Below are 16,523 nucleotides of genomic sequence, written 5' to 3'. Positions count from 1 at the left end.
TATTGACAGCAGAGGGGTTCCCATAAAACCTCAAAAGATTTTAAAGTGATTAATCAAATCAGCCACACAGGGTCAGTCTTTCTCTACAGGAGCACAGCTGACAGTGGCTCTTCCTGACAAAGTAGGAACCAAGTTGACAAGACCCACCAGGTGCTGATATAGGCTTCCCAGTAAGTGGTCGGAACCACTGGCCCTTTGCCTTTTGCACAGGCAGCTGAGGAATGATTTCTTAGCTGGAGAACACAGGATGGTACATTCGTCTTTTCCACAAATTTTCGCTGCCAGACTTGTGTCAAAATAAGTCCTGGGACGAAACCTAGTTTGAAGGTGCCCATCACACTGATGAGGCTTTAAGCACTGGCCAGAGTGGCTCCCCCAGGAGAGAGGAGCACAGGCTCTACACCTCAGGACCCTTAGAGCCGCCTGTCCATGGGAGGGCGTCTTCAGTTCAGTTGGCCAGACAAGCCGCCAGTTGTTGGTTCATTTGTTAGGTTAAACAAGCACCAAATTTCGTCTTTAAAATAGTTACTATTCCTGCAGATGGCCTGTTTTGAGACAGTGCGGTATATACCCATATCTAAATGCTGTTGTTTGCAACAGTTAAATTGAGAGTGATGAGTTCACTTAGAATATGGTCCGCTTTACACTGCCTCTGTTTGCACAATGGCCCTCAGTGAAGTGGGCCTCCGTTTCCATCTGTATGTGATGGTTGTGTGCATGGCCTGGGCTTCTGGCTCACCAACAGTCTCAACGAAAAGGCATCTACTCCTCCCAGCTCCTATAAATGACTTCCACAGGGAGAGCAAGGGAAACTTCTTTGGCTCTTATCTATGTAGTTAATTTGTCCAAGATCCGTGATGCAACTAGTAACTCCAGTTCCCACACACACACAAACTGAGATGAAACAGCCTCTCGGTCGGCTTGAGGCTGTATGAAAGCTAAACTTTAGAGTTAGGTAAAATATCTATTAAAAACGCTGGCCAAAAATCAATTAAATGACAAATCTCGTTTAAGAAATGTGCACATATTGTCTGCTTTATGGTGTAAACTGCATTTGGTACAAAACAAATGTGCAAACAGATGGGCTTAATAACGAATGAGGGAGTGGGGTTGCTATCAGCCTTTGGGAGGCAGAGCCTGCCTCAGGAGGTGCCTCTGACGTCAGTGTTGCTACATTTAGCATCTCAGGAAAATACGTTTGGGTTTGTTTTTTGGAAGAACATGAAGGGATTTTCCCCATTTCTTCTGTAAATATCTGCTGGGCAAGAGATCTGGTAAAATGCCTCAAATAAGACTTTCAAAAGACTGGCAATATTTTTCAAAGGTCATGATCAAAAAGAACAATCTTTGTCTACATTCCTATCACATGTATCCATTGACCCACTGTCTATTTAACCCTCTCCACATGTAGATATGGTTAATTTCTTGTTTCTTTTACCACAGAGCTTCCAGATGCAGCAGGACTGTCGTCAGAGTCTTTGCAAACCCTGGGAACTGCCAGACTCATTCTTGGTTGTGCTGCTCTTAAAGTCCCACCTCTCCTTCTGTTTAGACTGCTATAGGCATAAGCTGCTGTCTTCAGCCATGTATGCATGCACAGTGAACGCTGATTTGGAATGCTTAGCCATCGTGGTGTCAGAAATGAGAGCTGGAATGTCTGAACAGTGTGGGCTGAAAGTAAAACCAACTGCCATTTTTCTAGCTGTTCATCTTGAATATAACCACAGCCTTTCAGCATTCCAGAAAGAAGGTGCCTTCTCTTTCCCTCCATCCTCTTTGGGCCATTGGATTGGTTAGGAAGGTGCCTCCACCCCTTCCCCTGGTGCCTTTGTAGGGTGACTTGGCTCCCAGCTTGCCCTCTGCCTCCTCCCTGACAGGAGCACGCCCTATGGCTGTCTTCCCAGCCCCTCTGCAGGCACATTCCCAGTGGGTGCCGAGAGCATTTGACTGAGCTTGCTCCTTTTTTCAGCCTTGGCCTTGGTCTGCGCCCCTGACTGGGCAGGCTGCACAATACGCCCTTAGCTTGTTCATTCTTTCCAGCTCCTGCTGGCTTTGCCCTTGTGGAACTGGCTCTTTCCTTGCTCAGCACGGAATCCAAATGCCTGATTTATGTCTGCTGGCTTGAAAAAGAACCGAGCACAGTGAAATTCTAGCATTGCCCTGGTACTTTTGAGTGACATTCAAAGGCATATCGTGGGTGCTCAATAAATGATTGCCGATAGAATGGATAGATGGATGGGGGAATCAAGCATAATCTCTTCTGGTTTTAAAATGATTTTCTACTTAGATTCTTGGCTTTGAGTCTCTAACATTTCAGATTCTTCTATTTTATGTAGTTAAACACGTAGGCAAACTCTTGACCCACTTTCGGTGCCCTATGGTCAGTTAGCATTTTTGCGGTAGTGCACAGTCTGTCTTCCAGTTTGCTAAAATTTATCTGTTCTTCAAGCCACCTGCAAGCTCAATTAATGTTTGGGTTTTGTTTGAGGGTGGGAAAGTTGGATAAACAAAGCAAATTGTAAATCCTGATTCAGCTCTCAGGCACAAGAAGTTTGTAACCATATTTTAAACAGGGCATTTTGATTAATTTTCTGGTTAATAGAGGTTTCAGATTTTAAGCATATTTACATCCCCTTCCATTTAAACCCATTCTTACAAATCTTCCTAAAATGTTTTCCTTTACTTAGTGGAAGCAGTTCCCTCCTAAGTGGAGTCTGCTGAACATAGTTTATTCTTTCTGTGACAGCTTGATATTGTTTCTTCCCCACAGTCAACGTTATGCACATGAGTTATTTTAAGGTACGGTAGGAAGGGTGTGGGAGTCGGGGAGGAATGTGTTCACTTTGGCTGGCTGTGGGCAGAGAGTAATGTGAGGTAGCACAGAAGTGGTCGCACGGGGCCAGATGGTGCATTAGATGCTGGCTTTGACATTCATTTAATAGGCAGTAGATGTTTTTGAGCAAAGGGAAGAGCTGTGCTTCAAGAAGTGGTGTTAGGGTTGACGGCAGAGGGAGGAGCCTGGAAAGGGCCTCTGACAACAGTCTACAGGCAGATTAGGTCCATGGGCAGGAGGGAGCTGGGGGTCATTTTGAGACAACAGGTTTGAGGAGACTTGGTGACTGCTTGGTGAGGGGATGAGACAGAGAGGAATCAGAGATGCTGGGGCTGGGGGACAGGGAAGATGATGATGATGAGCAATGAAGAGTTGGGCTGAAGGTGGTTTTGGAAACCATCTGTGTGTACAGAGATGATTGTTCAAGTCCTGCCTCTTCTCTTCACCAGTGTTTGACTTTGGGCTTACTTAATGAGTCTCCTGAAGCCTCAGTTCCAACATCTCCAAATAGGGGTAAAAATGTCTTTCATTGGCTTTAGGCCAATGTCTCTCCCATGGAAAATAACATTCAACGGCTGCTGCCAATGCTGCCACCATTGGAACTCAACATAGACCATCCTGGTGAGCAGTGCCCTGTTCCTGGTTTTATTCCAGTTAGAGTAATTTCATTCACAGGCTTGTGGGGCTCATTCAGATTGAGTAACTTGCTTGCTCACTGGGGCACAACATCTGCGAAACTAATGACAATATCCCCCAGGCTCTAACTGGAAAGCTCTGTTGAGGTCAGTCTTCTTCCTCTAGGTGTACCTGTTTGTCTAAGCTCTGGTTGGCTGTAGCTGTTGCTAGGCTGATTCTGTTTTAAGTAAAATTAGAAAGTCGATATGAACTGGTTATACTAGACTGCCTTCTTTAGAAAAAAAAAAAAGATCTCTCTTGATTCATCTTCATTTTGCTATTTCAAAACCACATAGTTATGATATGAATATGCAACATTGTGTTAAATTTAATAAAAATGCTGTAAAAGTGGAGTGTTAATTTATAGATGATTCTCAGATATTGTCTAAGAATAAAGGAGAGAATCTGTGGCTCAAAGGAGAGCTGCATATTGATGAAATCGTTTCTGCTGTGGAATTGGTGCTTTCTCTAAATAGATGATTTTGGCCTTGGTTTAATTTTTACAGATCTTTATAGAATATTAAGTAATATTTTATAGACTTGAGATGGCTTGGGCTGTGGAACAGTAGATAATCTCTTCATGATCCCGCCCAGCGCAGACCTTGGTTCGGTTGGGAGGACCTTGGAGTGCACAGTTTGGGAGCAGAGGCCACCCATGGTGAGGAGAGGGGCCCTGGAAAGCTGTCTTGCTCAGCCTCCTTCAGGATTCCAGACAAGTCAAGACAAGCCCTTGCATGGAGATAAGAAAACACTACCTCTGCTGACCTCCTGTGAGTCGGCTTCTATTTTGGCCTCTTCCACGCTCCCTAGATCCATGTAGAATATATTTAAGAAAGGTGGGGAAAAAAAGAAAAGAAGAAGTACCATAGCCAACCCTCAAAAACAGGACAAAAACAGTCAGCAGAGATAGCAGTTGCTGGAAGTTTGGTGCTGCAGACGGTGCAATCTGCCATCCCATTTGTTGATCTCGCATGCCATGCTTCAGTTGGCACCACGGCTGCCAGGAACCACCCCCTCCTTTTCCATCTGAAGCAGGAAAAGCGGTATTATAACAGTGTTAACTCTTCCTGCCCTACAGCCTAGAGCTGCTTCTTCTGTACTGGAGGCTTAATAATCTTGGCCACATTAGGACCTACAGAGATGAGAGAATGGGAGAATTTTAGAAGAGTAAGGGGCCTGAGGGAATTTTTAGAAAAAGAAAAGCAGCACTTAGTCTTCGCAGATTAGACTGCATGTGACAATGGGGAGAGGTCATTTGAATTTTGAAGAATGATGCCCACTGAGGAGATCTGTTTTTACCAGGGATCTGATCTAAATCCTGGCAAATCAACACTGACAGCGGGAGGTGGGACAGGGCTGGAGAAGCCTACTGAGCTGGACTAAGAGAAAAGCAAGATAGGTAGATGGAGGTGAAATGGCAAGGCCTAGGAAGAAAAAAAAAAAAAAACAATTCAGCACCCTTAGAAGATGCCATGACATTTCAGGAGGTAAATCGTTTAGTCCTGGTAACAATTTAGGGTGTAGAATGCAGCTATTAATTAAGTTACTTAAGCAATCACTTAAAATCACTCATAATGCATTTCCTGTCTTGTTTAACGTGCTTTTATGGAAATGAGAGAAGAGAGCCCAATTCCAGGAACATGGTGAAGTCCAAAACTTATTAACATCACTGTTATCAAGTGTACGAGGGAGACTGTGGTTTAGATTGTAAAAGATACTGTGAATAGCTTTGTTCAGATGAAAGAAGTGGAAGTTATCATTGTCAGTGAATTAGTTAATTTGTATATGTAAATACTTAGGACAATGCCTGGCACAGCATAAGTACTAATAAGTACTATGTGTTAGTTGCTGCTACTACTGTGCTGCTATTGGTATTAATTATTAGGATTTTCAGAACTAAAACTCATATATATGTCTTTAAGCAGAAAACATGTATCAAAGTTTACACAAAAATTGTATTTATAGTCCTCAGCATAGAAAATATCAGATGAAGTTCTTCTTTAAGATGCTTAATTCTTGGAAATACCCTCTGTCGTGGTTGGAAAACTGATTTTCTGCTTCTCTGTTGGGTCTGATCAGGGTGGAGGAGAAGCCACCAAATCAGAGCCCAGGGCAGGGCCTTTGCCACCAGGCGTTACTTGAAGTAACCCTCTATTTCATGTGAAGTGGGATTCAAGTATTATAATCAGATTGTGTGTGCTTGTTTTAGACTTAAGGCCCATAAATGTCAGCTTCTTTAGGGAACAGTCAGGTAATTAAAGAATGAGAAGATGACCCCTGGCCCAGGAAGGAGATAGTTCCAGATACTCTCTCAAACTAATCCTCTTCAAACTGAAAACAGGCTGGGCACACTGGCTCACGCCTCTAATTCCAGCACTTTGGGAGGCCAAGGCGGATGGATCACTTGAGGTTAGGAGTTTGAGACCAGCCTAGCCAACATGGTGAAACCGCGTCTCTACTAAAAGTACAAAAATTAGCCAAGTTTGATGGTGCATGCCTGTAATCCCAGCTACTTGGGAGGCTGAGACAGGAGAATCACTTGAACGCAGGATGCAGAGGTTGCTGTGAGCTGAGATTGCACCACTACACTCCAGCAACAGGGCAACACTCTGTCTCAAAAAAAAATTCCATTATTGGGTATATACCCAAAGGAATATAAACAAATCGTTCTACCATAAAGACACATGCACACATGTGTTCATTGTAGCACTATTCACAATAGCAAAGACACGGAATCAACGTAAATGTCTATCAGTGGTGGATTGGATAAAGACCATGTAGTACATATACATCATGGAATACCATGCAGCCATAAAAAAAGAATGAGGTCGTGTCCTTTGCAGAAACATGGATAGAGCAGGAGGCCATTATCCTTAGCAAACTAACGCAAGAACAGAAAACCAAATACCACAAGTTCTCACTTATAAGTGGGAGCTAAATGATAAGAACTCATGGACACAAAGAAGGGAAAAACAGACACTGGGGCCTACTTGAGGGTGGAGGGTGGGAGAAGGAAGAGGATCAGGAAAAATAACTATTGGGTAGTAAGCTTAGTACCTGGGCGATGAAATAATCTGCATACCACAGCCCCATGACTCAAGATTGCCCATGTAACAAACCTGCTTATGTACCCCTGAGCCTAAAAAGTTAAAAAAAAAAAAGACTTTTCTGCTGCCCACCCAACCCCATGCTCCCCTCCACATTTCTCTGCATCTCACAGCTTCCAGGGTTGAACTCAAATTCTTCTGTGATAACTCTGCTGAACCTGACACTGTTCCCGGAGCATCCTCTTTTCGAAACTCTTGTATGACTACTAGGCCTGCACCACCGAGTTTATTGCTATTAGTTAGCATTTTATTGCTAGGACATAAAAAGAGTTCACAGCAGTGCCCTAATCATTGGTCAATACAATTTGTGCTTTGCCTGTTGTATCTCATGTGATCTCACAGTACGAATTGTGTCTCCATTTTGCAAATAAGTTAATGGATGCACAGAGAGGCCAAGCACCTGTGTGAGCCCAGCCTGCCTGGCTCTGGACCTGGGACTCATAATCCGCTTCCGCATCTCGCTTCTTCATCTGCCGTTTTAGTCTTTGCTGTTTCCCCACGTATGTTAGCTTTGTCTTCTCAGTAGGTGAGAAGCTCTTCAGAACACTGACTCTCAGACTTGGTTATGTGTGTGTATTCCTAGGCCCCTGGCATTAAGAACTTACCTGAGGACTAACATTCTATTTCCTGGGGTGGAGTCAGGAGCAGGGTCTCCTAACTGGATGACCACTGTGGTTGGTTGAATGCTGTGAGTTGAAATGTCTCCGAAAATGAACTCTCTCCTGGACCATCTCCAGTTTTTGCTGTAGCATTAGCCGCGGTCCTTAATGTTTGGCAAATGGTGTCCAGTTGTACAAGCAGCAGCCTTGCTTCTCTGCAGTGAGTGTCAGGGAAAACTTTTGGTTCTTTTAGCAAGAACAAGCAGGAACAAGTTGGTATTGGCAGAGAAGGCCTAGGTAAATCCAAAAGTTGTACTTTGCCCCCAATCTTCCCCAATTTCCTGGCCACACCCGACACCCTGGCATCGCACCTGGACATGTGCTCCTCGATGAAAATGTGCCCAGCCCTTGCCCCTTTGTCCCTTTTTCTTAAGGCTGCTGCTAATTACTGACCCGATCAACAAAGTCAGGTTTATGATCGTCCCTTCTGGTGACATATTTGCATTTTGAAAGGAGATAATTCTTTAACTGTTCTGCAAGAAGGCAAAGGAGGAGAAAAAGTACATGACACCCTGTATGGGAGGCAGATGTTAGTGTAGAAAGGACTCTAGAGTCTGGGTAACCCTAGAATCAAATCCTGACCTTACCCCTCACCAGCCATGTGACCTGGGCGGCTTCTCCAGGCCCTAGTTTCTTGACTATAAAATGGCACAGTGCCTGGCACTGTATATATAGATATAGATATAATACCATCCAGGCCAGTTGTAGCCCTCCAATGAGTATTCATTTAAAATCTCCTCCTCCCAGGTCACCTTCGTTGACACCCATGGGGAAGGCTGGTCTGGACTCATATCTGGACATTGTTGTCAAACTAAAAGCACAGTGATTTTTGTATCTTGTTTAATTTTAAAATGTTCTCAGCTTAGGGTTTGTAAAAACATTTTAAAATTGTAAAATATAACCTATATACAGAAAAGTGCATAAAACAGGTATGCACAATTCAGCAAGTAATTATAAAGGTGTCACTCATGTAACCACCACCCTGGGCAAGAATTGGTAGATACTGCCTTAAAGTAGTGTAGCTACGTAACGCGGCACTTCTCCACGCTCTGGAGGGGCAGTTTTGGCTGTCACGTCTGGAGAGGTATTGTCATCTAGTGGGTGGAGGCCAGGGATGCTGCTAAATGCTCTACAATGCACAGGACACCTCCCCACAACAAAGAATTATCCAGTCCCAAGTGTCAATCCTGCCCAAACTCAAAAACACCATGCTTCAGCAGGAGATGAAATTTTAAGGAAAGATTTGGAATTTCAAGAAACCGGCTATTGTCAAAACTTAGATTTCCATGACACATTTTTAGTAATGCTGTCCCACTCAACTAATTGTTCTCTGAAGGAGAAAAAGAAAGGCGAGCCAGAATTTCAGATGAAGGATCTGAAGGTAAGAGGCGTTGCTGGTCGCATCAATCAGTTTGTATTCTTTCATTGCTGCCAGGTGCTTATAATCTCCTCTGTCACTTTGCACTGCTCTTGGGAATCAAATACTGTACAAGTGAGTCGAAGCCAGATGTGTTCCATTTTACTATTAACGCAATTGTGAATAAATTAAATACTATCTTCTGCCCCACAATGCGTTCCAGCCCCCTTTGCACTTGTGACTCTGTCTTTTGTTTATTGCAGGATTTAGTCGTCCGTGTTGTTTTTATTCTTGGCAACCTGACGGCGAAAAATAACCAGGCTCGTGAACAATTTTCCAAAGAGAAAGGGAGCATCCAAACTCTGCTGTCATTATTCCAGACGTTCCATCAGCTGGATCTGCATTCCCAGAAGCCGGCGGGCCAACGAGGCGAGCAGCACAGGGCGCAGAGGCCGCCGTCAGAGGCAGAGGACGTGCTCATCAAGCTGACCCGCGTGCTGGCCAACATTGCCATCCACCCGGGCGTGGGCCCGGTACTGGCTGCCAACCCGGGGATAGTGGGCCTGCTCCTGACCACGCTGGGTGAGAACCGCGGCCCACTGGCCGCAGCAGGCACAACCAGCTTTCCCGCAGCCCAAATACAGTTCTGTGTCTGAGGTGTGATAAGGATTTTATTAGCACAAGTGGCTCCCTATGCAAAAGTCTTAGCTGTATGAAGGAAATTCCCTCTTCTGTTCAGAACTGTCTTAAAAGTAATCCAGATTTTTAGAAAAGGAAAAGAAAACATAGTAATAGAGATTATTACTAAAACCCACCAAATTGTACACTTTCAAAGGGTGAATTTTATGGTTTGTGAATTACATTGCAATTTTTAAAAAATTATACTTAGCAACTGGAGAAAACTTGGCTAAACTAACCACAAAGAGTTTAAAATTCCAAATATTTGAGTTTAAAATCCCACATCCCAAATATTGTGGGCAATCCACGTAATTAAAATTAATTCCTTCTTTTTTCCTCTTCGGGTTCTTACATTATTTGTAATTACAGTCCCCAGTCATTCAAGTCCTATTAATTCCCCTTGTATTAGTGCAGATTGCCATCACAAAATACCACAGATTGGACAACTTTGTCAGAAATTTATTTCTCGTGCTTCTGGAGGCAGAGAAATTCAAGAGTAAGGTGCCAGACAGTTCAGCTCCTGGTGAGGGCTCTTCGTCCTGGCCTGCAGACAGCCACCTACTCACTGTGTGCTCACATGGCTATTCCTTGGTGCAAGCACTTGTGGAGTAGGCGACAGACTTTCTCTCCCCTTCCTCTTTTTATAAAGTCACCAATCCTATCATATTAGGACCGTACCCTTATGGGCTCTGTAACCTGCTATATCTCTTCAAAGCCCTATCTCCAAATACAAGCATATTGGGAGTAGGGCTTCAACATATGAATTTTGTTGGGCACACAATTCAGTCCATGGCAACCCCTACACTTTTTAGGCCTGTCATCTCCCTGCTAGTGTGTAGGGAAATTAACTGCAACCCAAGGTAATCAATTTTGCCACTACTAGCTGGGCCTGCTGGCTCAGGCCTGTAATCCCAGCACTTTGAGAGGCTGAGGTGGGTGGATCACAAGGTCAGGAGTTTGAGACCAGCCTGGCCAACATGGTGAAACCCCCTTCTCTACTAGAATACAAAAATTAGCTGGGCATGGTGGTGTGCACGTATAATCCCAGCTACTCAGGAGGCTGAGGCAGAAGAATCGTTTGAAATCAGGAGGCAGAGGCCGCAGTGGGCTGAGATCGTGCCACTGCACTCCAGCCTAGGTGACACAGTGAGACTCTGTCTCCAAAAAAAAGAAAATTAACTACTACTAACCATACTTGTGAAAAATGTTGTTGTTTTGGAAGGAAGCTTAATGCCTGACACAAATGATGTTTTGGAGGAGCAAACTGTGAACTCCCTGCTCCCCCTCGCCTCCACTATTCAACTCAAGAGCTGTTTCCTGAGCTCTTTCTGGGTAATGAGTTCTGTGCTATGCATTCAGTTTTGTTTATTCTGCTCAGACTGCCATAACAAAATCTCATAAACTGGGGAGCTTCAACAGACATGTATTTTCTCACAGTTCTGGAAACTGGAAGTCCGAGACCAAGATGCCAGCAGGGCCAGGGTCTGGTGTGGGCTCCCGTTCCTGGCCTGTGGTTGATTGCCCTCTCACTGGGTCCTCATGTGCTAAAGAGAGCACACTCTGGGGTCCCTTCTACTTCTTGTAAGGGTACCAGCTCTACTGGATAAGGGCCCCACTCTTCTGACCTCGTTTAACCTTTATCAATTCCCCACACGACCTAGCTCCAAATACAGTCACATTGAGGGGATAGGGCTTCTACATGTGCATTCTGGGGGACACCAACATTCAGTTTAGAACAAGGTTTTTTTTTTTATTATTTTTTTTTTATTTTTTTTGAGACGGAGGAGTCTCACTCTGTCGCCCAGCCCAGGCTGGAGTGCAGTGGCGCGATCTCGGCTCACTGCAAGCTCCGCCTCCCGGGTTCACACCATTCTCCTGCCTCAGCCTCCCGAGTAGCTGGGACTACAGGCGCCCGCGACCGCGCCCGGCTAATTTTTTGTATTTTTAGTAGAGACGGGGTTTCACCGTGGTCTCGATCTCCTGACCTTGTGATCCGCCCGCCTCGGCCTCCCAAAGTGCTGGGATTACAGGCGTGAGCCACCGCGCCCGGCCAGAACAAGGTTTTAAAAATGGAGGCTGGCATGTGCTTTCAAGGAACTCAGTGTATATGTTAGAGGGACATCGGGTGCACAGACAAGAACCACAGTTTCTGAGAAGGGCAGAAGCGAGGCGCACACAGCTAAGGGACGGGTGGCAGAGCCCGGCTGTGGGCGTGAGAGTGACAAGGCCGTGCTTCACTCTGGAGCTTTACGGTTGAAAACGCATTTTCCTATCTGTTAGCTCACAACAATGTCAGGGCACGTTTTTGTTATTTTCATCATTTCACAGATGAGGAAACAGGCTCCGCGAGATATAGTGACTTTCACAGGTCACAAAGTGAGCAAGTGGCAAAGTCGCTGGGCCCCTGACCTGTGCTTCCCCGCACCCCACATCACATGTCACCCGTCTAGAGAAAGGACTCTTCAATTGTGACTGGGATCTGCACCATGACTTACCACTTCCGTGTAGATAACTCAGCAATCTCTGTGTTTCGGCTTGAACTCTTTTCCAAGCTGCTGACTGCACATTAAGCCGCATGGAAGAATATGCACATAACAGTGAGAGAAATTCAGTTTCTGTTCCAACCTCAAAATGTTCAGCATTTGCTCTGTAGCATGCCCGTGTCTGCTGAAGCTCCTCTCCCCTTCCTGAGATCCACTCACCACACTGAGCAGGGCTTCTCAGCCCGGGACCAGGGATGTGACTGCTGCAGAATCAGCTGTGGGACTCGTTAAAATACCCTTTTGGGTTTCTGGCCCTTGCCCAGAAACTGCCTCTATAAAATGTCATTAGAGTCTTGAAATCTGCCTTTTAATGCCTCCTCTGCCCCCAGGTGAGTCTTTTGTCCATTAAGTGTTGAGACCCAGTGCTTCAGGGAACCACGCTGGCTTTTCTGGCTCCTCAGAATCTAGCAGAAGCCTGAAACCCACTGGGCAAGTTCTCATCTGTTGCCGAATTAATGCTTTTGCCTGACTGTGGCTGCCCAGGAAGGGCCTGAGGACCAGACCTCGAACACCTGGACTGGGGGCGCATGGCTGTGAACAGCCAAGGAGTAGAGTTATGCATGATTCATGATCCCACAATTGTTAATATTCACATATAAAGTGAAAAAACTCCTCATCTTATAAATATTTTATGAGCTTAGAAATTACATTTCTACCTATAAAGGAAGAGTGAATAACTTGCTCTTGACTCAAAAGAAAGTGATGCTTTGGGGTAGGAGAAAGAGGGAAGAGGCTGGGCATGGTGGCTTACGCCTATAATCCCAGCACTTTGGGAAGCCAAGGCAGGCAGATTGCTTGAGGCCAGGGGTTCTAGACCAGACTGGGCAACATGGCAAAACCCTGTCTCTGTTTAAAAAAAAAAAAAAAAAATTAGCTGAGTGTGGTGGCACACGCCTGTGATCTCAGCTGCTCAAGAGGCTGAGGTGGGAGAATTACCTGAGCCCAGGAAGTCAAGGCTGCAGTGAGCCATGATCGCACTGCTGCACTCCAGCCTGGGCAACAGAGTGAGACCCTTTCTCAAAAAAAAAAAAGAGGTCCAGGCGTGGTGGCTCACACCTGTCATCCCAGCACTTTGGGAGGCCAAGGCAGGTGTTACCATGAGGTCAGGAGTTCGAGATCAGCCTTGCCAACATAGTGAAACCCCGTCTCTACTAAAAATACAAAAAAATTAACCAGGCATGGTGGCAGGTGCCTGTGTAATCCCAGCTACTTGGGAGGCTGAGGCAAGGAGAATCGCTTGAACCTGGGAGGCAGAGATTGCAATGGCTGAGATTGTGCCACTGCACTCTAGCCCAGGCGACAGTGCGAGAACTCCGTCTAAAAAAAAAAAAAGGCTGGTAGTGGTGGCTCATGCCTGTAATCCCAGCACTTTGGGAGGCCGAGGCGAGTGGATCACTTGAGGCCAGGAGTTCAAGACCAGCCTGGCCAACATGGCAAAACCCCGTCTCTACTAAAAATACAAAAATTAACCAAGCATGGTGGTGGGCGCCTATAGTCCTAGCTACTCAGGAGGCTGAGGCAGGAAGATCTTTTGAACCCAGGAGGTGGAGGTTGTAGTGAGCCAAGATCATACTGCTGCACTCCAGCATGGACGACAGAGTGAGACTCTCTCTAAAGCTCCCTGGCTGCTCCCGATACAGGTGGTCAAGGGCCTCTCTGTGAGAAATGTTTTAGTCTCTGTATTAGAGCCTGGTACCATATGAGGTTGAGCAGAAGTGAAGAAACCCTGCTCTCCCGTGATGGCTCAGGCCTCTTGCCTCCTATGCCTTAGGCAGTTGTTTGGACAAGCAGGTGATCCCTTCTCTATTCTCTCCTGAAAGATTTTATCTCCAAATAAAAGTTTATAGAAGAGCAAAAGTCACCCCTGACAGGGGGTCACCCCCTTCTACCTTCCCCTTACATGACTCGACTCCTGGGTGAGTTTCTGAGCCCTGCTAAGCCCTTTCTACACTGGTCTCTGGGGATTTCCTACCTGTTTTATCTGCATCGGTGTGGAGTGGTGATCACATTCCAGGAACGGCCTCCTGCCCCCTCCGACAGGCCTGGCAGCTTAGAGCAACGCAGGGCCAGTGCTGGGCTGTGACTGTGACTATCGAAAGGGCCTACCCAGGGCTTGGTTGTGCTGACTGAAGTCAGAGTTGCTGCTGTCCTGTTTACTCTCAGAGCTGAGCACTCCTCCCAGCCTGATGGCTCTTGTGGCATGGCCCCCTTGCCTAGTAACGTGGGAAGGGCATCCCTTGGGTTTTTTTCTTCCTACCTCCCTCTAGCCCTGCACCCTTCACAGGGAGTTGCTTGTACCCCAGGACTTGCCTAGAGAGGTCAGCCTCATTGCAGAGGGTCTTTTAAAAATCAATCATGTTTCTAGTAAGAACTGACCCTCTCAGTATGCCACCAGACTCAGAGATTTGCTGACTTAGTGGCAAGTCCAAATTCCAGATTTTCTTGTATCCGTGAGTCAATTATAGAGGGTAGGATGGTTCTGTCATGCTTTTTTGGAAGCAGTCTATTGCCCCAACTAGCTCCAATGGGAACTCAGCAACACTGGGTCCTTGACTTCAGCAGGGTTCTGTGGAAAGAGTAGGATAGTAGGGTCAAATAGACCTGGATTCAGATGTGTGCTCTGTGAAGTCAGGCGAGGTATTGAACTTCTCTAAACCTCAGTGTTCTCATCTGACCCCTAAATTCATCTTTGAAGTCCTAACCCCCACGTGATGGTATTTGGAGATGGGGCCTTTGGGAGATAATTAGGTTTAGATAAGGCCATGATGTGGGGCCCTCATGCTGGAGTTAGGGCCCTTATAAGAAGAGACACCAGAGCCTGACCGCGCAGGCTCCCTGATCTTGGACTTCCAGCCTCCGTAACTGTGAGAAAATAAATTTCTGTTGGCTCAAGCCACCCAGTTTATGGTATTTTATTATGACAGGCCAAGGTAACTGAGACAGATGCACCTTTAGAGAATGAATTATTGTGGGTGTGAATTCTTGTAAGTGCATGTAAAACTTATTAGTAGCTGACTTTTGGGGGTTACATGCATGTAAAGTGCCTGGTGCTGTTCATGATAAATGCTTAGCAGCTGTGAGGACCTACCCTCTAGTTCCAGGTACCGGACACCACTCCTGCTAATCAAACGTGTGGTCCTTTGGGAGGTTAGACACCTAAGAGCTACCCTGCATGTTCTGGACAAGCTAACGAATTCTCCTACCAAGGCAAGAGAAATAAAACAGATCCCCAAACACTGCCCAAGGCCTACTGTCATCAGTCTGGGGCTGGAGGAAACCAGGACTGTAGACCCTTTGCCCAAGAGGTAGACATTCACCTGAGCCGCCCCCCATGAGCGGTCATTCTGGATGGCCCATCTGTTCATTTAATAAGCACTCACTTAGCACCCACTATGTGCCACGCATTCATTTAAACCCTTGAATGCATTTAAACTTTGTAACAACTCTAGGTGCAATGATCATGCTCACTTTACAGTCAAGGAAACTGAGGCTCAGGGAGGTTAAATAACTTGAGTAAGGTCACACGGCCAGTGAGTGGAAGCACAGGGTTCTGGCTTCAGAGTCATGGCCAAAGCAAGAGGGAAGAATTTTGGAGGTCCTGTGTCCCTTCTTTTACCATAACTAGGATGTTTCCTTACAGTAGAATCCATATTGATAACCAAAATAATTCAGTTCCTTATTCCCTTTTTATGTACTTAAACTAAAACACAGGAAGTCAGGTCTTTCTTTATTCTTTTTCCGAGTATCCATTAAGCGTCTACCAGGTACTGGGCCTGTGCTGGCTGCTCTAGCGGGAGGGCACTGGCGGAAGGAACAGTCTGCGCCTTCTGCAGCCTACCAATGACTGAGCGCTCCTTTCAACATCGTAATTTATAAAAAGGCCGTTCTCTTCACTGAACAGGAAAAGATGGCCAAAGGGGGCGGCACTTAAGTCAGAGAATTTAAGAACAAGCACAGTCCTCTTCCTTAGCTCATAGCCGCCCCGCTTGCTCCCCGAGGAAAAACTTCGGTTTCATACAGGAGATGGGGCCTCCCTCTGTCACTCAGCCTGCAGTGCAGTGGTGCAGTCTTGGCTCACTGCAACCTCTGCCTCCCAGGTTCAAGCAGTTCTTCTGCCTCAGCCTCCCAGGTAGCTGGGATTACAGGCTTGTGCCATCACGCCGGGCTAACTGTTGTCTTTTTAGTGGAGACGGCGTTTCACCATGTGGCCAGGCTGGTCTCATACTCCTGACCTCAAGTGATCCGCCCACCTCGGCCTCCCAAAGTGCTGGGATTACAAGCGCGTGCCACCACGCCCGGCTAATTTTTTGTATTTTTTGTAAAGACAGGGTTTTGCAGTGTTGCTCAGCCAGTCTGGTTGCCCAACTCATATCCAACTGCCTACCCCTCCTCTCCTGGGGGTGCTTCAGAAGCATATCTGAAGCTGAGCTCATGACCTGTCCCTGAACTCGGCCCTCCTCCTGTGCCCTTAATTCAGGCATCTACCGAGTTATGTGCACCCAGGTGATTCCTCTCCCTCACACCCCGTCCAGTCTCTGCCAAGCACAGTCTCCACTCTGCCACATCTCTGCCATTGCCCATGTCCGTGCTATGTTGATGCCACTGGGACCACTCCCAGCTGCAGCCCTGCATCTGCTCTTCCCGACACTGTGGCCAGAAACGTCAACAGAT

The 16,523-nt window shown here is 46.2% G+C and overlaps 2 protein-coding genes across 21 annotated transcripts in view; one reads left to right on the top strand and one right to left on the bottom strand.

The window, feature by feature from the left end:
* SNX3 (sorting nexin 3) overlaps window positions 1-16,523 on the bottom strand; it is a 1,122,685-nt gene that overhangs the window by 727,001 nt on the left and 379,161 nt on the right. The window lies entirely within an intron of this gene.
* The window catches only part of ARMC2 (armadillo repeat containing 2), a 219,665-nt gene that overhangs the window by 189,640 nt on the left and 13,502 nt on the right, over window positions 1-16,523 (top strand). For all 9 annotated transcript variants that reach the window (XM_050789125.1, XM_050789130.1, XM_050789127.1 and 6 more), the window contains one exon: window positions 8,895-9,213. In XM_050789125.1, coding sequence (XP_050645082.1) covers window positions 8,895-9,213 — 319 coding nt within the window. The remainder of the gene's footprint in view (window positions 1-8,894; window positions 9,214-16,523) is intronic.

The sequence above is a fragment of the Macaca thibetana genome, chromosome 4 (assembly GCF_024542745.1).
Source record: "Macaca thibetana thibetana isolate TM-01 chromosome 4, ASM2454274v1, whole genome shotgun sequence".
In the NCBI taxonomy this organism is placed as follows: Eukaryota; Metazoa; Chordata; class Mammalia; order Primates; family Cercopithecidae; genus Macaca; species Macaca thibetana.
This window is presented reverse-complemented; position numbering and strand designations above follow the sequence as displayed.